Source organism: Alligator mississippiensis, chromosome 5 (genome assembly GCF_030867095.1).
Source record: "Alligator mississippiensis isolate rAllMis1 chromosome 5, rAllMis1, whole genome shotgun sequence".
NCBI classification, from domain to species: domain Eukaryota; kingdom Metazoa; phylum Chordata; order Crocodylia; family Alligatoridae; genus Alligator; species Alligator mississippiensis.
In genome coordinates, this window is record NC_081828.1 from 9,033,325 (window position 1) to 9,060,947 (window position 27,623).

At 45.7% G+C, this 27,623-nt stretch overlaps 1 protein-coding gene across 1 annotated transcript; it reads right to left on the reverse strand.

Moving 5' to 3' along the window:
* Positions 1-1,264: 1,264 nt before the first annotated feature.
* On the reverse strand, positions 1,265-27,617 carry ORC1 (origin recognition complex subunit 1). The gene is made up of 19 exons (XM_006262229.4): positions 27,476-27,617; positions 25,649-25,742; positions 24,630-24,751; positions 16,890-17,059; positions 15,957-16,341; positions 13,844-14,141; positions 12,822-12,929; positions 12,136-12,243; positions 11,827-11,931; positions 10,254-10,509; positions 9,217-9,323; positions 8,452-8,553; positions 8,117-8,288; positions 7,159-7,266; positions 5,357-5,506; positions 3,805-3,924; positions 3,180-3,346; positions 2,055-2,142; positions 1,265-1,641 (listed from the first exon to the last, which is right to left on the reverse strand). The coding sequence occupies exons 2-19, from the start codon at positions 25,735-25,737 to the stop codon at positions 1,447-1,449; spliced, it is 2,850 nt and encodes a 949-aa protein (XP_006262291.1). The 5' UTR covers positions 25,738-25,742; positions 27,476-27,617; the 3' UTR covers positions 1,265-1,446.
* Positions 27,618-27,623: the final 6 nt, after the last annotated feature.

A 27,623-nucleotide genomic window follows, 5' to 3' on the forward strand; every position in this document is an offset into this window, starting at 1 on the left:
CTCCAGCTGCACCTCCACAGTCCCAAAGTGCACCTGTTGTGGGATCCCAACCCTCTGACTACACCTCCACAGTCCCACAATGCATCTGTTGTGGGACCCATAGCAAGGCTGAGGTTTTAGAGCAGAATAAGAACAAATGAACAAAACCCTCCCACACGATTGTTCATGTTTTTCCTCGTTTAACATCCGTATTTCAACTTTTCTGAAGCTGCTGCCAAGTGTTTAGCCCACCATAAAGTCTTAGGACATAAGGAAGCCGGGTTTCCACAGCTATATGGTAGGGAAGAAATTATTAAGGCGGCTAGGATTGTAATGAACAAAGCCTTACTTCCCTGTCCCGTTTCTTATTATGAAGAAAACCTGCTACTTTTTCCACCTTGCCCACTTCTCCATTTCTCAACGCGGGTCACTTCTCAGAAGCTGACACGGGTTCTTGAAGCCTATTTCACAGCAACACGTCTTTGCAGTGTTTGCGGAAGTCATAAAACAGAGAAGGTAGTTTGAGTAAATTTCTCAATTCAATTCCCTGTTGAAATCAATACTTGGACACCATTCATTGATTGCATTACAGGTAATTCCAATTCTCCAACTGAGAGAATCGAAGTGAAAGGTCAAGTTGGGTCTTTGCTTAAAAGAATTTCTGCAGGTCTCATTACTCTTGTGCTTTCACCATTATTCCCTTGTGTTCTAGTGAGCTGGATGCATTTTTACTATGCCAGCGGTTGGTAACCTATGGCCCATGGGCTGGGGCTGGCCCGCTAAGCAATCGCATCAAGCCTGTGAAGCTAGAGCACTGGCAGCAGCCATGCCAGGGGTGGAGAAAACAGCAGCAGCAGGGTAGGAAGTGGGTGTCTGTCTTTAGGCTGAGCTGTTAGTTCAACCCTCCACTCCTAAAAGGTTACCAACCTCTGCCTACGCATAAGCAATACGTAAGGAAATTTAAGTTCAACATTTTGGGACCTTTTTTAAATCAGATCTTCATCCAGTGAAACTGCAGAGGTAAAATGACCTGCCATTTAGTAATGAGAGCCCTATTCCAGCACAACGTATATCAGCATCTCTTCCTGACACAAGTGTTAAGAATATTTTTTTAATGTATTAGAGAAGACAGCCTCTGCTGCTCTCATATTATCGAGGCATTTGGTGCGTTCCTGGGGCTCCAGGGGAGGGGGACAAAGAGGGGTGGGGTATGCCATTTACTGAATATACCATTGGTACAAATCCTGGTGTTATTTTTATATAAAAGTAGATTTGAATGCAAAGGTTTAAAATGCTTTGCAGAAAAATCTTTATTATACAAAAGATGGTTTAATATAGCAAAGAGATTAGAAAAAGCAAACATACAACAGTTTTCATTATATCCAAATTTTATCCAAATTAATTCATAAAAGCCTTGACAATATTTAAAATATACATGACTACATATAAATATAAAAATCAGTTGTCTTATTTCTCCTTGAGAGCATACATAATATCATCCTGACTGATGTTCAGCCGCACCCGCATATGGAAGTATTTATTACTGGATTCTACTAACAAGAGCCGGCAGGCACCAAGCCTTGAGCAAATGGCCATAATTTCTGAAACTGTAGGAACTTGCAGGCCTTCAATCCTACACAGTGCCACATGTTGATGATAGACCTAGAAGAACAAGACACAATTCAGTTTGGTCAATCTATTAGATTGGAATAAGAATATACACAGAGCAGGGAAGAGAGTTAAACCTTTCAGTCTGTTAGGATGAAAGATGACAGAGACTAATAATCAACAGAACAGCTGAAGTTTGTTAATCAAGTTGTAAGCTAAGTTCTCTTTACTATGGACACTAACACACACAAAATGCGGAAGCCAGCATCCATAGTCCTTTTTTCTAAAACATTTCCATGCTCATTCTCTAATTTTATTACAGAAAAGTTTCTCTCACCCATCATTGTGTCATCTTTCATCATCTTTGCTCCTTAGGATTGATTTTGATGCATTCACATGTTATAAGCATCAAACAGCTAAGGCAAAAACCTAGCATTCAGTTTACATAAAAGAAAAAGAAAGTGTACCTCTTGAACTGTTGCCTCCTCGAGCCCTGACCTGCGAAACTCTGCTAGAACTGCTTTCAGGAAAGTCTGCTCATGTAATGAAGCATTCCTGAAAAAGAGGAGGAAAATCTCATTACTAGTCTCAGCCAGTGAATCCTGGAAATGGACAGCTCAAGGAGTGGCAATGTCTGGTAAGCCCTTGGTGAAGTGCATTATATTTCCCTACATTGGAAAAGGAAAAATGTAAGGTCTCATTAGACCTTAATCCTTACCAATGTATTTGCACACTGCATTTCACAACATAACATTTAATCATTCTTCAACCAGGGTCTTGAATACTATGGTGATAGGGCAACATTTATATAAAAGGCTAGTGTTTTAACATGGCAAATCTGTGGAAATTAAGAAGTACAACGGCAAGCTGGAATTCTGTATTTAATATATTGGGAGAGCAAGTCTGCATCTCTTAACTGTTAGAAGTTTGGGGTTTTAGGACAAATGTGATACTGAGGAGTGTGCATTCTCCCTGGCAGGTTATGGTTTTTAATTCACACATTATTCAATTTTGCACCCAAAATGAATATTTAAAGCAGAACTGTACTTGGCATAAACAGCACCTTCTCACTGAAGGCATCTGCTTCATGTGCATATTCAAATGTTGTCCATTTGCTTTAGTGACTAAAATAAATTCAGTCCTTTCTTCCTGTTAATTCTGCACAGCAGTAACAATTAGGTGGACTCTCTCTCATTTCATCAATAGATTTTTTAAATTTGTCAGGTAGAGACTGGATGAATTTACTGGAAATGGAGTTCTCCCAACATATATGAGGGTCTAATTTTTCCTGCAGAACCTTTTGATACTCAAGAAAGGACACAGATTAAATAGGAAAGAAACTCTTACATTTAATCCTAGAAAATCCCTGGCTCACTGTGACCTTAAACAAATCACTTTTTCTGTGTCTTTATTTCCCCATCTATAACACTCAAAGGAGTAGCCCTGAGACTTAAAAGTTTGTAGAAAGTGCTCTGAGATATGTGGAAGGTAAAATAAGATGCACTTCCTAAGGGAAACCTTGTCACCCACCCCCAAAATCCATCTGTAAGGTTGGGGAGGAAAGGGAAGAGGCTTCTAAGCTACATTTTTACCTGACTGCATTTAAATAAGGAGATGAAAACATTTCATCGATGGCTTCCATTATGTGGGTCATGCTGACCAACCCCGAGGAGCTTTTCTGACCAGCGAACTCGCAGATCTCAGTGGCCCTTCTGCAGATATCAAGACAACGTCTTGCATCTCCAGATAACGCCGCCACCTAAGAAGAAAAGCAATATGACAAAAGTGACACATTGGAAAGCATAGTATAGCCTGAATGAGCTCATGGAAGAAGGTGGAGTTGATGTTTCCTTTTTGATGATCAGCCCTATTTTGGCAAGGTCACACAGTAAATTTCTGTTATGCCAAGTGCTAGAGAAAGTCAACATCTCGCTATTATGTATTACCAAGATTCTGCTGCCTATAACTAGTGGATAGCAATATCATAGCAGTCTTTCAAGACAAAAGAGAACAGGTAAAATAGACTGCCAAAGCAGCACGTGAATTTGTAGAAATCACAGCAAGCGTGTTGTTATGAGCTTTGCCACAGGGAATGCAGAAACGTGTGATGAGAGGGTGGGAATGGTTTCCATTACTACCTATGGTTTTGTTTTCCTTTGCTGCTAGCTGCCTTACTTAACTCTGCAATAGCAATGACACTTCAGTGCTGCTGCTTACCTTTCTGGAAACTAACTGGATTGCATCCTCCTCAAATGCTTTGACGTTGTTCAGCCGGGATGAGATAATCTGCTGCAACTGTCTGTAGGTGTAGGGCTGGAAGGACATTCTGGTGAGGCCCTGCACAGAACAAATGAGTAACAGTAACTAAATGCTTCTAGAGTTACTAACACCATAGACATTTACTGACGATTAGAAATCACTGTCAAAAGCACTTATCTAAATGTCTAGATTCTTAAGGAAAAAACTTCACGTCGGTTAAGAGATTTTGAAAGGCTATTTTACACCCGCTTCACACACACATGCAAGCTCTCATCACCAAATCCCAAACAGACTACCATTCACCTTCTCATAAGCCTGGCTTGTGATAGCTAACTGTCGCAACATCTGTGATAAGGACAGTCTTGTCATTCATCTGCAAGACAAACTATAACTTCCTGTTCCAGCCACGCAAAAGAAAAGCATTAAAACTGCTAAAACTCTGAATGGAAGCTGACAGCATGACCCACCGCAAAGGGTTTGGGGAGCAGAAGTTCATACTTTCGAAAGTCAAATTTCCAACACAAGACTTGAAGGCTATTGGGCTCTCTCAATAAAGGGAACTTTTAAATGTGACCTTATATCTAAGAATCACTCTTAAAAAGGTACACTATCCTTTGTGGCCAGGTAAAAATAACTTTTCAGCTGATGGATCAGCTGTCTCTATGCAAAGGTATGCAAGTCATATCTGCTGAATTCATGGACAACAATGAAGTACTCCTGTTAGCCCTGCAAAGCTAGCAACAGTCAGTGTTCTGGCAGATTCTCTTCTGGCTCATGTCAACGTAATTTGCTAAATTTCAGCTGAAAGGCTAAATAAATTCTACCCTTGGTTACATTTGTGCAACCCACTGGCTTATGTTTTCAACTTGGAGACAGTATTTATAGCATTCTCCAGAACCTTTATTTTTTTTAGTGGTTGTATGTCAACCCTGAAGCAATCACTAGACCTGCAGATCCTAATTCGAGTATCTCAGCCTGGCATTGGGGGGAAGAATATTTGTAAGATGAAAGTCAAGAAGGAAGAACAAATCTGGAATCCTATGGTACATATCTGCAATTCACTTTTTCAAGCAGTGCTGGTTTAAGAAAGAAAACAGGATGTATTACATCCTGGATTTGATCACATCTTACATCTTGCCCAGCTGCACCCAAGACTATTAATTGGAGAAAGGCAACAACCAACTGTATAAAGCTGTGGTGGGGGGCAAGCAGACAGGGATTTATCTGACTCCCTGAGACATGACAACTGATTATCCACATCTTAACATGCAATTAGTCACCTGGCTCATATTTCCTAAATTATTTCTTACAAAGAAGATACCTAATGACACCTGCACCTATTTTCTTTGGATCCATGCATCCATCATCGTTTTGAAAGAATGAAAACGGCATATTTAGTTTTACTTCTGGAGTGTCACAGAGCCATCCAACTCTTCCTGATAACACTAGACTGTACCTAATCTACCCTCATTTCATCTGCCAGCACAGCAATAAAGCTGCCAGGACATACCAGCCTGCTCGCCACTCTGTTCATCATGATCCTCTCTGGCAAATCCATGGTGTTTGCAATAGCAAGGATGATCAGCTTTGAGTGCTTTTGGGTTGGCCAGTCAAACAGATTGTACATTACATCCTGCTTCCGGGTCCACAAAAGGTCGAGCTGGAAGAGAAAGGAAGGAAGCAGAAGTTAACTGGAGAGGAATGATGAGCTTGTTGTTACAGTGCTTATTTGGGACTCAAAACATCAGCCACTATGTAACAGGGGGCCTTCTCGGGGCCTGTCTACCAAAGGCCCCGCCCACCTGTTCTGGGCCAACTGCCTGCCTTCTCGCCTGCCATGCCTTGTTAATTAATTAAGTTGTTAATTAGGTGGGAGGCTGCCCATTTCTTGCCCTGATGCCAGGGGGCACTATCTGCAGCTCTGTTCCTCCCCTACACCACAGCCCAAGCCTCACAGATGGCATCCTCTGTTATCATCACCGGACCCCCACTGGGCCCCAGAATCCTTCAGTCCAGACCCCTACAGGATCCCTCCACTTAGGTGGCCTACTCTGCCTTCATTCAGGGCTGCATACCTCCCTGATCTGTTCCCCCTTACGAGCGTGGTGTCCCCAGGACCTTTGGCTACACTAGCCCTGGCTCACCTCCAGGCCAGTCGGAACCCCAGGCCCTCAGCTCTGGGCGTCCCTCGCAGTGGGTCCCTGGCCCTTCGACTCTTCCAGTCCTGGCCCCAGCATTGACCAGTCAGGGGATTACAAGTCAGGTTTTTGAGTCTCTCTCTCTCTCTCTCTTGGGTCCACCCTCCTGACCCTTCTATGGGGGTAACCCACCCGGTTGTGGGAGCTAGGGTTATTAAAGCGCCCTGACCTGCCTTTCACCGGGGTGATCACTGGCTTGGCATTTCCTGGGGGCTCCTGTGCCACTGACAGCCGCACCAGGCCACGCACACCCGGCAGAGTGCAGTTTTAGGTCATGCCCAGGACCAGGAGCCTCCAAGCCATCCCCCTACAGCTCCTGCCCTTACCTCCAGGATGTTCCAAGCAGCCTTGGAGCCAGGCGATGTTGCCGCCTGGGCTGCCAGCAGTGAACTGTTCTGTTTATATAGGCAGCCAGGAATCTAAAATGGCCACCATAATCAAGCACCTGCTGGCTGCTTGGCTGGGCCCTTAATGTGGCAGGCACCAGCAGTGCCTTGCCACACCCTACTATAGACTTCTGATGCAATTATGGACAAGCCATTTAATTGATTGTGCCAGAATCCATCATCTGCACCACCCTTCATCTGGCACATCTATTTATATTGTAGGCTCTTCAGAAACAAGACCATCTTCTTATATTGTTGTACAATGTCCACAATAGGATCCGATTTCAATTGGCATTTCTAGGTGCTACAGTAATATTAATACTCCTAACAGTAGGTTTACAAGAATCAGATGTGCAGGCACTAGAGTCAGATCATGGTCCACAGGGTGGGCATCTGTCATTAGGACAGGTACTCTGGAAGCTTTGCCACCCAGAACACCACTTCTGCACTGCAGAGCTTAATTTTCTCTCTCAGCAAAGAACAGCCAGGCAAAATACAGTCTGAAATAGCTAAATCCCATATTGAAATACTGCATCACTAGAAGTAAACTGGAGGCCACAGGTAGAATGCTCTCTTGGCGACTGCCCTACTGAGACAACATTCTATACATCCATTTTAATAGAGCAGCCCAAAGTTGCTTGCATGCGTTAAATCTTCAAATCTTCTCCTTTTTAGGACCTTTGACAATACACCAGAGCTCCCCAAATCCACTCCCTGCAGTTTCTCACCTCATCCACTACCAGCACTGTCGTCTTCCTCTTGGGCCCAGAGGTGTGGAACAATTTCGCCAACAGTGATGCAGCATGTGTTGCTGTTACCTTCTGACCAGTCAGTAACTGAATGGGGTTAAACAGTGCTTCAGGTTAATCTGTAGTCACGTATTTAGGGGAGGTAACCCTTATTCTGGACATTTCTTTAAACACTAAAATTCACCACATATCTGGGAACTACACACACAAAAAACAGAGCTCAGTTTAGCTCTATTTGCCAGAACCTAAGCATAAAGGAGAAGATGAGGAACTAAGGAAAACCTAGCTTAAAAAAGGTCACACAGTTGTTAATTGTGACTTGTGCCAAATAGACACACCTTGTAAAATAGCTTTATAGACTCTAAGCAGGCATACCTGGAAGACGGCTTCCATAGAGACCCTGAATGAAGAAAACCCTGACGCCAACCCAATCTGCTGCAAGGATTGCTGACTTCAGCAGGCTTGGGCCCATATCAAAGCATTCATATACAGTCAGCAAGGCCTTAGACTGAAGAATTTGCTCTTTCAAATAAGAAAATATTTTGATCAGATCACCTTTGAAGTAGCTTGTACGGTAAGTAGTAATACATATTCCCATCTACATTGTGCCTTGCAGCTCCTGAGGCACTTAGGGATCACATATGAACATTTAAAAATGATGCTACAGACACCAAAGCCACGTAGCCAACTTGATTTTCAAGCTGCTGCCCTGGCAACATCCAATGCATCAGAGAACTTTCTCTAGTTTCAACTAACGGAAACTACCAAAATAAAAACACTGTGTAACACTGTCCTAAGAGAAAAGCATACTGCTTCTTAAAGGGACTGCTGGGATGTGCTAGTTGTTACAAGTCATGGCTCCTGGGGCTGGGCACAGGAAGAGGAGAAAGAAGAGTGAGAGTTTAATTTCTGTTCAGACAAGAAAGGTCGTGCTCACCTTTAATATTTGCACATAAGTCTGGTGAGGGTCAGTCAACTTCATGCCATTGATCTCTATGAACTGGAAGGAAGGGAGCTCATCCTCATCTGCAGCTTGCTGGAGACAATGGATTACTTCATGAACAGTTGCAGTTTTGCCTGTTCCAGGAACTCCAGAAATGTACATGCACCTGAAATGGCAGAGGATCCACCAATGAACCCAGTGATTTGTGCAGAGAGTCAGAGAGCTGGAAACTCCCAAATTCTGAGCCCAGCTTTGAAATTAACTCAATCCGCTACCACCTCTGCCCGCTCCCAGATTGTATAAAGGAAGCTTCCCATAAGGCAACTCACCCTCCTGTCCCATCAATAAGTTTGCTTTCTACAAAATTATAGATATCCTGGAACTCCTTTTCTCGGCAAGGCAAGGACTCTGGTACAGCAGAAACATGCAGCCTTTCATTTGGAAGGGGAGGGGAAAGAAAAAAAAAAAGGAAAGATAAAGGACTGACCAGATTCGAGATCTGTTTTCACCATTCTAACTGACCTCCTATTGAAGACAACTGAATAGGAGAAATCCTCTTCGTCTCTCCTTTCAAACTTGTGTAAATACTTGAGTCCTTTTTAAAGTGCAAAAGTGCCAAAAACATTTGTGTGCGTGTGTGTATGTGGTGTTTTAATTGTAAGGTCATTAAGAGGGAGCTTTTGTCATTAAGAGGGAGCTAGTATGCATAAGTCTGAAGTATAGGGATGAGAAAATAGACCTCTTAATTCTTCTCTGCATCATACAGACAAAAAATAACTATTCTATTTCTAGAGCTATTTCTTGATCTTTGAGACCTGGGAAGTTAGCCTTGGGAGAAGCACAGAGCAAAACAAGAGCCACATTTGCAAAAAACTAAACTCAGCATGCCTGCACCAGTCTAAATAGTTTCTAAACCTGAACAGGATTTTTGACTTTCACCTCTGAACCAAAGGAGCTGCTGGTATTACCAGTTCTTGGGTAGATCCCTACTATATGCCTAAAGTGGGCATTTCCTTCCGTTCAGTGTAACCTATTGCTCCTAATCTCTCTGGTAAAGTAATGGGATCATTCCATACCCCACCACTATACTTTACCTTAATCGTGCCTCTTCTAATATATTGGCTGGTTTTCGTGCTGCTTGGCACCGACTGGGAATTCTGGGAGTAGCATTATGGAGCATTTTAGGGGTTCTTAGCTCGGGCTGTAGAGAAAAGCCAAAAGCCTCATATGGTGGCAGTTTTGCAAAGTTTTAGCTGGAAACCATCAATCTGGTGGCCACATTTCCAAAGGTTTGTTTATACAAAAAATGGAAGTATTTTTGGAAGGACAGGTGAGAAGAGTGCTGTACTTTAAAAAAAGGACACCTGACAAAGGTTCAGATACACAGTTTAGACTCCTTCCCTGACTCCAAAGAGGAAGACATGAAGACTGATTAAAAAAAAAAAAAATCATGAAACTTAAACGCCTGAAGAACAGAATTCTGTTGTGTTTTGCTGCACTGCTCTGGTTCATAAAAGCCAGAAAGTGAGATCAAATTCTGTCACTGTCCAAGCCAAAAAAACAAAAAAAAAAACTAGTTACAGTGCTATTTCTTTAAACCAATTATTTGTATTACTGTAGTCCTACGAACCATCATCCTGGACCAGACCCCATTGTACTAGGCACTTAACAAACCAAACTGAAAATAGTCACCAGTGACATATGTCATAGTTTAAATATTAATTATTTATGATGGGATTCTCCAAACTGGATTTTTTCAACTACACCTTGCATGCAGTTTGAAAAAGCACCAATTTAAGTAGATTTTAGTACCAAAGGACTATTTTTCTTTTATTCCAGGAAGCACAGCATGCTCCACAGGATAACACAAAAGAGCCCTAAGCCACAACCCCTCTCCTCAGGCAGGACTCCTCTAATTTAAGTGAAGGCAGGAGCCTCACTCAATATTTCAACTATCCACATCATTCTAACATGGAGGATTATGCAAGACCAAGTTGCTTGTTAAACTTCTCAACCACCTCACTCCAGATGATTTAGTTACCTCCATATATATGAGCCACACAAATGAAACAAGTGATTTAGATTTAAAATACTCAAAGCTAATAATTTTCAGAACCTCTAGAAATCTTACAGTTTTTCTGGGGGTAGTAGTGCCAGAAGGGGTTTTCTTTGAAAATGTTTGGGTCCTGAGTCTTCTGCTTGACTTTGTTTTCCTCTTTGGAGTACAGAACACTTGGACCTCTGCTTTGCTGCTACTGGAGTAAGAACTGTCTGAGCTGGATAGCGAGTCTTTATCTTCATCCTCATATTCCTCCTCCACTTCATCCTCATCTTCCTCCTCCACTTCATCCTCATCTTCCTCCGCCTCATTGGATCCATTTAAAAGGCTAAGTGAGAACAAAAACACACTACATATGTAGAAAAAACAAAGCAACTCAGGTTTAAAGAGCATTTTCAATTATTTGAAACCAAGGTAACCCGACAGGCAGCTTTTAACATTTTTTTCTAGTGATGAAGAGCAGGCAAGTAGATTTTATACCTGGGCTTGTAAGTTTTCCATGGCCATTTTACGAAGACAGTTTGCAAGACGACAGTTTTTTGATAAGCGACTTCTAAGTATTATGCTTGAGAACTACATATTGTGCATGCCCATGATGTGAAGGTGGCCTCACTATTTTCAAATACCTTTTCCTGGGTCTATCCTTTGCCCTCCTCCCACCATTAAAAAATATCAGGAACATCAGGTTCTTGCTCTTCTCAGGAAAGAACGCCAAAGGGCAGTTTGGACTACACCACTTACACCTGATGTGTGCACATAGACTGCTTCCAAAATCATTGTTTTAATCACAACCACAGAGATCCAATGTTACCATGCTGCCTAAGCCTTGCATCAGTGTTCTGAGAAAAGAGCGTCTTGAAAGGACATGCATAGAGAGCACTGTCAGCTGTATGTCAAGCAGCAAACAGAAAAGATTTAAATTAGTTACACAAGCACAAAGAGACCTATTTGAACTCCTATTTCCCTCCCCACTTCAAAGTGTCCTGAACGGGCTAGAGGACAGGCATGTGCCCATGTAGAGACTTGTAGGTAAACACTGGTAGTCACCAGTTATTAAATTAGTATTTTTCCACAAAAAGTGTGCAGACAAACAAAATAAGGAGCTAGCTGACCCCGCAGCTACAGAGTTATAAACTGATTTAAGGGTTGCAGCATGTAACGACTTTTTCACATAAGCTACACTACACACAGACAAAGTCTATGAATGTCACTCAGGCTTTAGCCACTGATGAGGTCCCCTTTTCAATTCACCTTCTAAAGAAACATCCACCAAGAAGAATAGAAATATCAGGTCTCAAATCTCAAAAAAATTAGATGCAAAAAGCATTTTTTGAGGGGGAAATTAAGGCTGACTTAATATATCACAAGACTAAAATAATGGGTGCAAGCTATTTTTCTACCTTGCAGGTTCATTTGAAGTAAAAATAGTTGAAGACCTCATTCGGCTTTAATTTACCAAGTATATCAAAAGAATTCTGGGGAATCTTTTTGCAAATAATATGTCTTGCATTCAAATGGAATATATCTTTATTTCCTTAATAGGACTGGGATTCTTTGGCTTTTACTTCAACAGCAAACTACGCCAGTTGAAGGCTGAAAGCCCCACTGGCAACATGAATCAGATGTAATGGCAGAGAATGCTCACCGGATTTGCTTTGCAATGAGAGCAGATGTCCTCTGTACACATCTCCTATGAGAACGAGGGGTTGCCCTTGGACTTTGACTCTCCATTTCTTCATCTTCAACTAAACTAAATAGAAAGAACAAAGTTGTCTGTATCCACTCCTTTGTGTCACAGCTGGAGAGAGAAACTGTTCTATTAACTTTAGGACCTGAACTTGATGCTGAATTGACAGCAGGGGAGACTCAAGTCCCATTTGTTTCAAGATCATGTGCATCATAAGCACCAGCAATGCAAATGCCCTGACACTGCCCCATCAGTGTTAGGATTTACCTTGTGCAGCTTTTAGAATTGCTCTTGGGAGTAGCTGTTTGTTTGGCTGGCTTTTTTGATTCCTTGGCCGCCTTCTCTATTTGCTCTTCATCTTTACTATTCACGTGCCTGATGGAATAAAGAAAAATGGACACTTGTTTATAGCGGTAAAAGTAAAAACTTCTCCATTAGACAAAAGAACAGATAGTGGTGAGTTACTCTCCCTTTAACTCATTGCAGATGCTCATGGGATATCAAATAGTCTCTTTACATATTTAGTTTAAACCCCAACCTTGTGTAAAAGGTACTCATAATTTATACTGTATAAATCAAGGCACAGGGATTATCTGACCACCACAATGTCAAGACATCACAGGATCTACACTGGCATTAGACTTGATGGGTCTAAAATCCTAATCCACTCTACCATAACCACTGCCTCTCTCTACACATCTTGGATTGACACCAGCAGGATGCTTCATTTTGGACAAAAGACTGCTACATGGCAATAGCTTTCCATCGCTACTCTCTGGAGCCACATTCCAGCAGCAGCCACTGAAGAAACACTTTAAATAAATGTGTCAGCAACCAATTTTTTTTTTTTTTTTTAACAAGGTGAATGTTTCACCGTCACAAGCAACCCAAAATCGCTTTTGGAACAAGTGAACCTCAGATACACGGCCCTCATCTGAACGTTAGGATTTTACCTTGTGTGGATTTTAGAATTGCTTCTGGGGGTGGCCGTTTGTCTGCTTTGTTTCTTGGATTCCTTAACTGTCTCCTTAGCATCTTCTTCATTTTTACCATTTAAGTGCCTGGAAGCGGGGTGGGGGATTTGGGGAAGGGGTTGAAAAGACAGTCACCAGTCTGTTAGATGAAAGGACTAGTAGAGATGAATTGTTCTCACTAAAAATCGATTGTAAACTCCTCTCAAACCTTTCAGGTTTCTTAATTTCACTTTCACCAAAATGCCTCTCTAAGTAAAAGAGAAAATGTTTTACAGTATACCAACACTGTGACTGAGAGGCTGGCCATCACAGGATGAGTAAATATAAAGAAAATTATGACATTTTTGCTTCTTTATGATATAGACTATAAAGGCCTGAACATTTTTCCCCTGCTTGTTGAGATTTTTAAAGAGTGTTCATTGAATATATATGTGAGAAATTTAACATTTTTTTGAATCTGGGAATCTTCCCCTTTTTAAAAATTTAGCAACTAAAAGAAGCAGCTTGGTGCATAAGAAAGAGGGTACCTTTATTATGACAAATGTTACAAATCCTATTATTGCTAGGCTGTACCTCTATAGATCTACATACCTCTGTAGGTTGTGCATGTCTAGATATATATTACAGATACAGGATATATGTGCACTAAATGAAGACAAATGAAATGAAGACAAATGGGGGCAGACAAATGGTGGGGGCAGAGCAGATTTTATATATGCTGAGAAAGTAGGGGTCAATGTGTCCTTTCCTGCATCCCCTCTCCCGGTAAATCTTGGAGGCAATCTCAAATTTCTAAACCACCCTCCAGCATACATCCCTTTTCACATCCCATCCTCTTCAGAGCTTCCCCCATGTGTAAGCATTAACAATTAAACCTTTTTTATGTTGACAGTAGGCAAAGCATTTCAGCATACATTGAGAACAGTTTGCGCCTCAATGGAACAACATGCCAAGCACAAGAAAGCCATTCGATGATTCATTACAATAATGCTGCCACTTACCAGGTACTATCGCCTTTCAAATCAAAATTCACAGTTTTTAGGCTGGAGTCCTGGTCCCTTGTAAAGGGAGATATCCTTATTGTATCACTTAGCTTAGACCAGTGTCCCGGGGTACTTGATAGTGACTCTCTCTCACCATCGGTACAAGACATTTTTGTAGGTGATCCCAAAATCCCAGTGAACGTCACCTTTCGCTTAGTAGCCGACGGTTCTAGTGCCTCGCTGCAGTCCCAGTCATCAACCAGGAGTCCTAGAATATCACATCCTGGAAGTTTACTTCTAGGAGATTTTGTGGGACCTAGGAACCAATACAACAAACTGACATCAGAATTAAATTCCCTCATTTAGCTGAGTGTTGGCTGCCACGCCACTCCGGACACATGACTTGACTGCTCCTTAAATGAGGGTGACAAATCAAATAATAGGAAAGACCTTTTTCTTGAAAACCCAGACTTAGGACTTGATGTTTAGTCCTGTATCCTCTGCTCTCAAGAACAGGTTCATTTGCACATCAGTTTGAATATGAACACTTAAACATGTACATATTCTTGGTCATCACACAAAACATGGATAAATGTTCTCCCTACGCAGCACAAAGTAGGCACAGACAAAGGATGGGAACAGACACGGCATAAAAGTAAAGGCAGCACAAAGACCAAGCAAACAGACATTCATTCTCTTTGTCATGCCATACATGCCCCAAATTTGTGACTGACACAGGTGCTATCAATTTGTGTGACTTTATTGCAGCAGATGTCTATTAAGTTTATGGCAACAAAGCGCAGTCAGCTCAGAGCTATCTGTACTCTCCAGTCACCCAAGGCAGTTGCTCCTGGGACCTGATCCTGCATGGTCCAGAAATTCCCAACCAGGATCAGGCCCCTTAGGTCCTGGGACTGCCTGCCCAGGTTTCGCCTCCTAAACAAATGTGCCCTGGGCATATCTCTGTACAGGGAACCCTGGCTTTCCCCTTCCAGAGACATGCCCTGGGGAAGATAAAGGGTGAGACTAAGCAGGGAACTTGTTGTCCACCGTCCTGCAGGATCAGTCCCCTGCCCAATGCTGGGCCACAGACAACATTCATTTCACCCAATAAAACAGGATCAGCTGTGGTGGGACACAACTGGCTGGACTGTCGGGCTCAAAGGGTAGTAAGCAATGGCTCAATGTCTAGTAGGCAGGTGGTATGAAGTCCTAGGGCTGGTTTGGTTCAGTATCTTCATCAACGACCTGGAAGATGGAATAGAGTGCACCCTCAGCAACAGGGCTGCACTGAAAAAGATTTTTTGGGGCCGACACCAGCCATATTGGCCAATACTGATCCAACTGCCAATATGCAGCCTGGCAGCTTGGAGAGTAGCATCTGGCTGGTAAGTTTGTTGGGAGGACAGGGCAGGGGGAGGGAAAGAATGTGTGTGTGTGTGTGTGTGTGTGTGTGTGTGTGTGTGCGCGCGCGCGTGTGTGGGGAGGCGGGCAGATTGAGGCCCCTGCGGTGAGGGAAGGAGTAAGACTGGGGCAGGGGCTGCACAGGCAGGGTGGGCACAGGATAGAACCGTGGCTTGTCTGGGGAAGGGGTGGCTCCCACCACTGTGCACACCCCCGAGGGAGAAATGGGGGCATGTGACCCTCCAGATCGGTACGTGGGGCGAGCGCAGGCTGCTGCTGTGCACTCAGGGTCAGGGCTCCACCAGCCTCTTCCCAGTAGAGGGGGCCAGGCCAGGGCTGCACTTGGGCCAGGTAGGATGGGGTGGGAGGCAGCAGCGCTGGGAGGGGGGTGGGTTATGGGGTGAGCTACAGCCACTACAAAATTTGCTATAGCCACCCCGTAGCCCCTATTCCCAGTGCTGCCACTGCCCACCCCGAGTGCAGCCCCAGCCCAGCCGCCACCCCTGCCAGGAAAAGGCTGGCACAGCCCCAGCCCTGAGCGCGCAGTGGCAGGCTGCCCTCTCCCTGCACACAGATACAGGGGGCACATGCACCCCATGCGTCCCTTGGGGGTACATGCAGTGGCCAGGAACTGCCCCCTGCTCCTCATACCCTATGATCCTAGATGAGCAAAAATCCCGGTAGAACCAAAAGTAATGAATGGATACAAGTCTTGCCATGTACATACCATTTAGCTGTAACTTCTTCCTTGCTCCTGGGGTATGGTTGCCATTGGCCAGCCTTTGGGAATGTCTCTCCTTGGACAAAGACGACTTAGAAGCAGAGTGTCTTGATTCTATTTCCATTGCAAGGTTCTTGTTTTTCGTGGCACTCTGAGTGCCTCTCTCTGTCTCCGTATATGCAGAACACATGATATCCAAAGGAAGCACCTCGGACTCAGTTACTAGAATGGGGGAATCATACCCTTTCCTTGTCAGAGGTGAGGAAAGCTGAGAAAATAGGTCATGAGACAGAGGCTTAAAACTTTTCCCATCCCAAGATTCCTTTACGTAGAAAACTTGTTTTCTCTTTGATGTAACAGGCACCACCTCCTTTGGAGTCAGTGGTATCACCTATAAGAGGGGAAAATATCAAGAGATTATTATCTATTGTTTATAGATTTCAATAGTAAATTCCAGTAGACCTCCTGATCTGAGTACAGACTGGAGCTGACATTTCTAGATTTGTATTTTGCAAGAGTATCCAATACTAGTTTCTTGAAATTTTCACCAAGAGTTGCTCATACAGCAGTAGGGTGGCATACTGAGCAATACAAAACACTTCACAACCAGAATTAAAGTAGAGGCTGCAGACCATATAAGAAAGGGCATATGAGAAAGAAGTTAAAATGACTGGAGCTTGCTAAAAAAATATGGATGCAGTAACATCCTTTATACAGGGTAAATCTTCCAGGAGACAACAGATACCCCCTAACCCTAGCCCTGGATATCAACTATTGTCCAGATGGAAGTATGATAAAAAAAACATTCACAATGGCCAACTATAGACCTGCATTAAAGATTCAAGAGGGTGCTGTGACAGGAAAAATGAAATAGCTTTTGTGGTTGCTTTAGGCTCTTCTACCTCTTCCTTTCCTGCATGGAGGGACTTGCATACATACCATAACACTTCTAATGATGGTCTCCACATTTACTTGTGTGTCATAGCTAGAACCTCGATCCAAAAATATCTCCAAGGGAGAAACCTTTCTTTGCAGCAGTTTCCGTTTACTAGGTGGTATCTCTGTAAAGTGACAGAACCACTGAACAGCTGCATACTTGTCTTGATGGTCTGTGGCAGAGAAAAACCAAGAAAACAACAGTTAGTATCAAAAACTTGAGATTTGGTTATGGTATAATTATCTGAAGTCCTGAAGGAACTAACGACTCCAACTGAAAATCAGAGCCACACTGTCCTAGGCACTGTATGTACACACAGTACAAAACTGCCTTCTGTGTCTAAGCGGCTGTGACAAATTTGGGGTAGGCAACCTTTTCTGGCTGTAAGCCAGAAGCAGACAGGCACTTGTCCCTTGGTGTCGTGAGGAGAGCACCTGTAGTAGAAGCTCCCGCATCTGTAGGATGCATCCAATGGTTTTGAAGGATAGGCCATAGGATGCAACTCCCAATCTAAATAGGCAAGACAGACAAACAAGCTGAAAACAAGTGCTATACTCCAGTCCTTGATTTCTCATTTTGAGATTAAACAGATCACATCCAAGATCCTGCAGCAAGTCTATGACAAAGCTACAAAATGAACAGAAATCCCTGAAGAAGTGGTCCATTGCCTTAATTCCAAGATCATTCTTCCTCCCAGCTACAGAACAGTTCTGTTTGAGAGCATAACAAAATGATGACATGTTTTCGATTACCATGTACCCATCTTAGTGTGCTTTCGTGATCAGGTCACATGATAGATAAACAGGCCATTTGCTACGGATGTTACAGAAAAAAGGGCAGGATGCATTGACTGGCCTTATGCAGACAATTCTGCATCAACTGCTATGCAATTTTATTGAATACATAATAACAGCACGTCAATTTAAAGGTATCCCAATCAAAAGACACCAGTACAAGAAGTTATGTTAATTCTGTAGTGATACAAGTGTAGCAAACTGCTCCAACTTTAATTCAGCTTTATTCATTCAAGCAATTTCTTGGGCTAGATTGCCTGCACTGCAGCCTTCGGGATTATGTCCCTGCAACCTGTGCACGTAACTATCAGTGTAAGTGTTCAGGGAAAATGAAACATTTTAAGACATGGGATAAAATGTTGAGGGAGGATCTATTTTATGGACAAAGTCAATTTGAAATCTGGAAAAGTTAGGGTTAGAAGTAGTTTCAGGTACCCTCGCCTCCCTTGGAGCTCTCTTGCGGTTTTACCTTCCCATTGGTTGTGAAGGGCGAGAGCAAGGCCTGAGCCCTATTAACACCAACTATTACGCACATTACTGTTAGCAACACAAACAATCAAAACTGCATACAAAGTTTAGGCTACACCACTTATGATGAATATACTGACAATGATTAGTGAACTACTAATCTTTTGTAGTTTATGTATTGCTACAAATTCATGCTAACTCTTGGTAAGCTTACTAGAAATCACAGATGTAAGAGAGCAAATTAATTTTTAAGCTTGGCTACTATGACTATGAGTATGCAGGGCACGGGAAGTTAAGAATGAGCATGTTGGCTGCCAGCACAGGTGGGAAAGGAAATAAGAGACCTTATATCTGAGGAAATGCATTTTCACAGAAGGATTAACCTTGTCCAACATCTCCCTATAATCCCTGGAAAAATCAGTTTGACCCTGGGTTCCCTAGTTTCAGAAAAAAAAAGAAAATTAAACTGACCCATAAGGGGAAACAATCAATTGCTTTAACTGGGGAAACTGCTTACTTCTGGCAAAGTTCCTGGACAATGTAAAGCAAGAGAAGGGGAGGTAGAAGAGGATGAAAGGGGGAGTGCTGGAGATGAAAGAGAAACACAGATGACAGGACTAAGGACCCTTGCAGCCAGCTTCAATTGAAAACGTTAAGAAGAAATTTCCTCTATAAACCATTTCCTAGTCTAGAGGACCTGCACATCATCTGGGTACCATCAGTGACAGGATCCAGGACCAACAGAATCAGTGATCTGCTTTCTACTTCAGTACGGCAAATCCTATATGTTTGCTCAATTTTGAAGCAGAGAGGTCTAAACAGAAAAATAAATGCACGTCCTTCCCAAATAAGGTCTACTTCTATTATGCTGCAAGCTGGCCACTGAGCAAGACTCCAGCAACATATAGCATCTAACATAAGGCATCAATAATCTTACTGCCCAAAAGATTATTCTTTATGGTAGGAATTTTATGCACAGTTCCAGAAAAATCAGGATTCCTCCATTTGTTTTTGGAAGGTTAAATGTCACGAGCTGTGATCTCCTGAACTGTACTCAAGTATTTAACTGGTCCTACGTTGGGGTGTGGAAGGGAGAGGAGGGAAGAAAATGACTACCATAATTCCATATACCGTAACTGAGTTAGACACGGGAGCGGCGAGAGACGCGCGGGCGAAAGCTCGCTGTGCCCCCGCTCCCCCGAAGCCCCCCAGAAACCCTCCAGCAGCTGCGGAGCCCCCCGCTGACCCCCAGCACAGCTGGGGTAAGCGGGGCCCGTGGAGAGAGGGGGCTAACCCCTTGGTGTGTGTGTGGGAGGCGGCGGCTGAGTGGAGCCGGGCCGGGTCAAGCCCCGCCCAGGCCCCTACTTCGCCCAGCCCCCCAGGGAGCCACGCGACCGGAGCCACGCAAACAGGCGGTGCAAACAGGCGCGCTTCTCTGCCGGCGTGTGAGTTAGCGCAGAGTTCGTGCGGGAGGGTGTGCGGGAGGGCCCAAGACCCTGCCTGTGCACCCCCCAGGGTAGACAGCCCCAGCCGTAGCCAGCCTACCAGAGGCATGACACGGATGGGCACGCGCCGCACCCCGAGGGTCCCATTGGGCTCCGCGGCCCCCCCCTCTGGCACCTCAGAGATGGCCACCCAGACGGAGCCCCTGGTTCCGGGCTCCATGCAGACGGAGCCCCTGGCTCTCAGCTGCGGGGGCTGCCTGTCCCTTTTTCAGGCTCTGGGGCCTGGGAGCATGGCGACCACCCCTTGCGGGGTCTGCTCCCTTTTGGGGTCTCTGGTGCGCCAGCTGGAGGAGCTCCAGGCCACAGTCCAGAGACTGCGTGCCATCAGGGACTGCGAGCAGGAGATAGACTCCTACTGCCAGGCCCTTCTCCCCCGGGAGGCGGAGGGTAGATCGCAGTCTCCCTCCACGCCAAAGGAGGACTCTGGGACCTCCTGTGTCCAGCCAGGGGCATGGACCAAGGTGGTCAAGGGCCCTAAGGCCCGCCACACCAAGGCCCCTCCCCCACCAGAACTGAGCAACAGGTATGCACCTCTTGCTGCCCCAGCAGAGCCTGCTGAGTTGCCGGCCCCCACAGGCAACATGGGCCCAACTGCAGCTCCCGCCCCTGCTCTCCCCAAGACAAAACGTAAGGTGTTTGTTGTGGGAGACTCTCTCCTGAGGGGGACGGAGGGGCCAATCTGCCACCCCGACCCCTTAGCCCGGCAAGTCTGCTGCTTCCCAGGGGCCCGCATCCGGGACATTGCGGAGAGGATCCCCAAGTTCCTCAAACCCACAGACCACTATCCCATGCTCCTTATTCACGTGGGCACCAATGACACGGCTCGGAGAGCTCCCAGCCAGAACATGAGGCGCTACAGGGATTTGGGAGCGGGGCTTAAGGGTCTGGGGGCACAGGTGGTGTTCTCGTCGATCCTCCCAGTCTCAGGCTATGGGCTGAGAAGGGACAGGAGGATCTATGTGGTCAACCAAAGACTGCGGCGCTGGTGTCGTCAGGAAGGCTTTGGCTTTCATGACCACAGCCCGCTCTTTGGCGAGAGAGGCAGCGAGCTGCTGGGAAGAGATGGTCTCCACCTCTCTCCCCTAGGGAGGAGGCTCTTCTCAGCCAGACTGGCTGACCTGCTCCACCGGGCTTTAAACTAAGCCCGCTGGGGGATAGGGGGACTACTGCCACTGCTGGCCCGCTGAGCAACCCTTGCAAAGCCAGCGGATCACGACACTCAAGGGAGCCCACCCCAGCCCCAGCCCTGGTAAAATCTGTGGGCAAGGAAGGAGCTCCCCAGGGGGCACTTGCCTGCCTGTACACTAATGCCAGGAGCCTGGGGAATAAGCAGGAGGAGCTTATCCTCCTGCTCAGTGCAAACAATTACGATATCATAGGGATCACGGAGACCTGGTGGGACTCCACCCATGACTGGACCATGGGTATAGATGGCTATACCCTGTACAGGAGGGATCGTGTAGAGAAAAGGGGCGGGGGTGTAGCTCTCTATGCTAAGGAAAGCTACGCGTCCCTGCAAGCCGATATTGGCGACCAGGGTGGACGGCTGGAGATCCTCTGGGTTAAAATCCGTGGGGAACACGGCACGGGGGACACAATGGTGGGAGTCTATTACAGACCTCCCACCCAAAGTCCTGAGCTTGACCAGGAGTTTGCCCAGGAACTGGCTGAGGCAGCTTGCTCCAGGACCATGGTTGTCATGGGTGACTTCAATTACCCAGACATCTCGTGGGAGGAAATCTGAGCGGTCGCAGAGCTTCCTCTCGTGCGTGGATGACCTCTACCTGACTCAAGAAGTCCATGGGCCAACGAGAGGCAAAGCGCTGCTTGACCTGGTACTGGCTATGGGGGATGACCTAGTCGGCGACCTAGTGATCGATGGGAAGCTGGGTGACAGCGACCACGAGCTGATCACCTTCACCATCCACCGAAAAGCTGGCAAGTCAGTCAGCAACACGCAAGTCCTTGACTTCAGGAAAGCCGACTTTGACAAGCTCAGGAGGCTTGTCAGTGAGGCCCTAAGGGACTGTGACCACAGGGAGAGGGGAGTTCAAGAAGAGTGGTTGCTCCTCAAGGGAGCGATCCTCAATGCCCAAACTAAGTCTGTTCCATCTCGGAGGAAAGGCAGCAAGAGGGCACAGCAGCCCCCCTGGCTCTCCAGGGACCTAGCAGACCTCCTGAGGCTAAAAAGAAAGGCCTACAAAGGACGGAGGATGGGAGTCACCTCCAAGGAGGATTATTCTGCACTGGTCCGGTCCTGTAGGGAGCTGACCAGGAAAGCCAAGGCTGCAACTGAACTCCAGCTAGCTTTGAGCATCAAGGACAATAAAAAGTCCTTTTTCAGATACGTGGGGAGCCGGAGGAAAAGCAGGGGCAACACTGGACCCCTGCTGAACCAGATGGGGCAACTGACAACTGACGCCCAGGAAAAAGCCAACCTATTAAATAGGTACTTTGCGTCGGTCTTTCATCAGCCCCATGGGACGCCCATGCCCGCTACAGGGCCGGGAAGTCTGGGTGAGGGTGATCCCCTGCCCTCCATTAATGCTGACTTTGTGAAGGAACATCTTGAGAAGCTGGATACCTTCAAGTCAGCCGGCCCTGACAATCTTCACCCCAGGGTACTCAAGGAGCTGGCGAGCATCATAGCCCAGCCTCTAGCGCGGATCTTTGAAAACTCTTGGCGCTCTGGTGTAGTGCCCGAAGACTGGAAGAAGGCCAACGTGGTGCCTATCTTCAAGAAAGGGAGGAAAGTGGATCCGGCTAACTATAGGCCCATCAGCCTGACTTCTATCCCGGGGAAGATCTTAGAAAAGTTTATTAAAGAGGCCATCCTTAATGGACTGGCCGACGCCAACATCTTAAGGGATAGCCAGCACGGGTTTGTTGTGGGTAGGTCTTGCTTGACCAATTTCATTTCCTTCTACGACCAGGTGACCTATCACCTGGACAAGGGAGATGAGATTGATGTCATATAACTTGACTTCAAAAAAGCCTTCAATCTGGTATCCCATGATCGCCTCTTGGAGAAACTGGCCAATTGTCGCCTTGGGTCCTCCACGATCCACTGGCTGGAAAACTGGCTCCGGGGTCGGACCCAGAGGGTAGTAATTGATGGAAGTCACTCATCGTGGTGTCCTGTGACCAGTGGGGTCCCCCAAGGCTCTGTCCTTGGACCCATACTGTTCAACATCTTCATTAATGATGTGGACACTGGAGTCAGAAGCGGACTGGCCAAGTTCGCAGATGACACCAAACTTTGGGGCAAAGCATCCACACCAGAAGACAGACGGATGATCCAGGCTGACCTGGACAGGCTCAGCAAGTGGGCGGATGAGAATCTGATGGTGTTCAATGCTGATAAATGCAAGGTTCTCCACCTTGGGAAAAAAAACCTGCAGCATCCTTATAGGCTCAGCAGTGCTATGTTGGTTAGCACTATGGAAGAAAGAGACTTGGGGGTCATCATTGACCACAAGATGAACATGAGCCTGCAATGCGATGCTGTGGCTAGTAAAGCGACCAAAACGCTGGCTTGCATCCATAGATGCTTCTCAGGCAAATCCCGGGACGTCATTCTCCCCCTGTACTCGGCCTTAGTGAGGCCGCAGCTGGAGTACTGCGTCCAGTTTTGGGCTCCACAATTCAAAAAGGATGTGGAGAAGCTTGAGAGAGTGCAGAGAAGAGCCACGTGCATGATCAGAGGTCAGGGAAGCAGACCCTACGATGACAGGCTGAGAGCCCTGGGGCTCTTTAGCCTGGAAAAGCGCAGGCTCAGGGGTGATCTGATGGCCACCTACAAGTTTATCAGGGGTGACCACCAGTATCTGGGGGAACGTTTGTTCACCAGAGCGCCCCAAGGGATGACGAGGTCGAATGGTCACAAACTACTACAAGATCATTTCAGGCTGGACATAAGGAAGAATTTCTTTACTGTCCGAGCCCCCAAGGTCTGGAACAGCCTGCCACCGGAGGTGGTTCAAGCGCCTTCATTGAACACCTTCCAGATGAAACTGGATGCTTATCTTGCTGGGATCCTATGACCCCAGCTGACTTCCTGCCCTTTGGGCGGGGGGCTGGACTCGATGATCTTCCGAGGTCCCTTCCAGCCCTAATGTCTATGAAATCTATGAAATTCCAGCCCACTGCGTGAATAACATGGGGCTTGTAAGCAAAATATCAGCTCAGGAGTGATTTAACCCTCCTTGCATTAACTATTAGCTGAAATCTAAATCTAAACGATTGCCCTTGAGATGGATTAAGTCCATACACTTTAAGGAGTGATAGGGAAACAGGACTGCTGCCATACGAGAGTTCACAAGAAATTCTTGTTTTATGAAATATTTACATATCTGTCAAAAAACACACTGCTGTGGTTTTTCTGAGTTCTTTGCACCAAAAGAAACTGCTCTGTTATTTTTCTGTGCTCAAGAAATGAGTGAAAGCTAACAGCTGGCATTTTCTGAAAGGTATCTTGAGTCTAAAAAGGCAAAGAACCACTGATCTAAAGATTGACCAGATCTTCGTATCTAAAAAGTGGTTTTGCTGCATTTTTTTCTATTTAGTATTTAATTTAATGAACAGTTTTCACTGAATCTTAACAACAAAAGACACTTCTAGCTACTAGCAGTGAGTACAGTACTAAATAACTCATAACAGATAGAACCTCAGACAAATAGCTCCCGAGTTAATTTTCAGTTTCCATAAATAATGCTGGTCAAGTAAAGTTATTTAAAGAAACTGAGAAGGCACAGGGCCTGTGTTGCGTTCTGCCATGATTCACTGCATACGCTGATGCAAGTTACTCAGCTTCTCAATGTCCATCATTCAACCTTCATCTTTAAAATAAAAGAAAAGTTAAAGACCTACTTTGGAGGGACAAGGAGGTCTACTGTTGCATTTCTGAAATGGCTCAAGATTTCCAAGACAGAAGGCAGAGGGCCACATTTTTATAAAGAAAAAAAATTGCACTTACTATCTTCATATAATTTCAGAATTTTTGCCACAAAAGGCTGATCTGCATTCTCCCCTTCTATTAAAACACACTCTCCAAGGCGTATGCAGGTTTTTGAGCTTTCTGATTTAATCAGGAGTCCCCTAGGAAATGATGAACACACGGAGGTTAATGGAAGTGTTTTACATTCCTTACAATTCAGACACTGTTGGAGTCAAATGTGGTCTTGTTATCGCTTCTCTCTGGACAGATCTCCTTGCCAAATACATGTAACATTTCCTCTGTTTAGATGTTCTGATTCTCTTTTTCTCTAAAAACAGGAGATGGAATCACAGTTCACAAGCGATTGGACAGTTAGTGGAACTTGCATGCAACCTCTGGAGTTAACACATCAGTTTAAAGACACCAAGTGAACAATAGATTTAAAAAAAAATTTTTTTTAAGTATTACAGGAAACTTATATTTTCCAATCGTTCATGCCAACAGATCAAAAGCGTTTTACCAAACTTAAGACTCTACATAAAAGAATCTCTTCTATCAGCCACCAAAATGTAAAAAAAACCCTTAAAAGCACAGAGCAACATGACAACTGTTTAGAAAGTGACAAGTATAATATCCAGGTGATGCTGTAAAACAACCAGCGTGTAATTATCCAAGTTATAATAGCACTGGCAAATGCAGAAGTGACCAAAAGTGTCCAACTAGAGACAAATTGCTCAAAAGAGGACATTTCTTTCAAGCAGCATTCCTCTCTCCACCTCTCTCGGTAACAGAGACAACAGCTGCAGTGCAACAGCTTTGTGGCTGGACAGCTATTATATATCCACCACATCATACACATCAAAAGCACCCGTCTTTGATAAGAGGGTTTTTACAAGACGTTCACATTACTTCTTCCTTGTGCTCATTCTGCAGTGCATACATCTGACAGAAACTACTACTCCAATTACCTGTGCCACTACAGCACTTTTTCTATAACTCCCCATAAGTGTCACATTTCTGTGCGTTTCTAACCCAGTAGTAAAATAGGTATTCTTTACCTATATTGAGTTGTCTGAAGTCTCCTATCTGAGCTTATTTCTTTTCCATACCACGAATACGTAAGCATAGTCCGACACCTCAGACTCATGATTTCTGTGAAAAAAGATTAAAAGCAGCATAGGGTTTATGGCTATAAGCAGCGGTGTTTAACAACAAAAGCAAGAGAAAGAAGCAGGATTTCTGGAGTCTAATTCCTAGCTGAGACACTGAGTCCAAGTTACTTTCAGGAAGTCACCGAACTTCCCTGTGCCTCAGTTTTTTCATTCTTCAGAAAAAGATACCGGTTGCTTCAAAGGAATTTAAAATTTAAACCTAACTTTTGGCCTATGATTTGCAAGAGATAAACTGGTCTGACAATATAAAGTATGATGCCCTGAGCGTTTGCATCCTTCATCCCTGCCAGAGCTGAATGTTCTTCTACTAGTCTCTCACAAAGGCTTTTCTGAGGACCCTGCTACACGTTCAAATAAAAGCTAGAAGCTTTTGGCTACCGACAGGAGTTTCCACGCTTCGATCCTGGCTGGATTTCAGGGTTCCCATTTGATCTACAAGGATGGCAGTCGATCTTTAAAGGACGGCGTCAGTGGTTTGCTAGCCCTGCTGGGAGAGGTCCACGATACAGCGGCAGAAGCAGGTGCTGAAGTTGTTCATGGGGAAGAAACACTTAGAAAGTTGGGCATGGGTGAGGTAGACAGACCTCATCTCACCGTCTGCCTGTAACATGCAGGCCCCTGCTACATGCTGCATACATTGTACGATTAACTGGTGAATCACGCAATAAATTTAGAGCGGCCACACATGCAAAGTTATTCTCACACCATGAAAAGGACTATCCAGCTACACGAGTCATTTATACAGGGTGTTTATAAAAGTCCTCAGGCAACTTTAATCTTTGATAACTTTGGATAAGCACATGACAGAAGCAAACTGCAAATGGCGATCGAAAGCATCCTTCACTAAGCTTTAACACAATACAGCTCAAATGGACTTGGACACAACCGCCATCTTTCGCGATACATCGTTCACTCCGATTTTCCAACTCGTAAAAAACATTTCCCAGCTGCCGCTGAGTGATTTCATGAAGCGCGTTTGTGTTCCTCGCCCTACGCGCAGCTTCCGCTCGGCTAAAATAACTTCATGGACTCCGCTTTCCGTCGCCGCTGACGATTTGCTCCCATCCCATGCGTTCGGAGGGTTTTGGAGCCGAGGGTCGGACCAGCCTCCCACCCCGGCCATCGTCAAAAAGCGCCTTGACGCCCAACCTTGCCGGCGCCGCCTGATCCCAGCCGTCTTCCCTGCACGGCTGCGGGGGCCGAACCCGACGATCCGCGAGGTCCCTCCCAGCCCCGAACAACGACGAAACGACGCGTCTATCCAACGTGATTGAAGTGTAGTCGCGCAAGGGCTGTACAAACACCTGCACAGGTTGAAACCGCGCAGCCGCTCTGCAGCGGGCGTCTGCCCAGCTTGAACCCGAGCACGCGGCGGGGCCCTTGGTAGGTGAGGGGTGCCCCGCCGGCTGCCCCAGGTGTCCACGGGCTCTTGCTGAGGGGAAGATGGAGACTCAGAGGATGCCTGCTGCTGAGGCCGGTCCCCTCGCCCCTGCCTGGGCAGGCCAAGGGGGGATCCAGGCTGCCCGGGGGGCACTGCTACACGTTACATTCATGGCGCCCATCAAGCCGCCCTCCGCCCCCAGGCCTCGCGCGCTCCCTGAGGGAGCGGGTCGGACCCGTCGGGCAGCACGGGGAACCCAGGTGTCCGGCCCACCCGGGGGCCAGGCCGACGGACAGGGACAGGGACAGGGACAGGGGCAGGGCCGCACTCACCGCGCCAGGCCGCGCTGTTCCGCGCCCCGTCAGCACCGACAAAATTTCGCGCCAAACGCCGACGCCCCGCCCCCCGCGGGCAGGGCCGCCGCCCGCTTGGGGGTGGGTCTCGCGAAGCCGCGCCCGGAGTTAAGATGGCGGCCGAGAG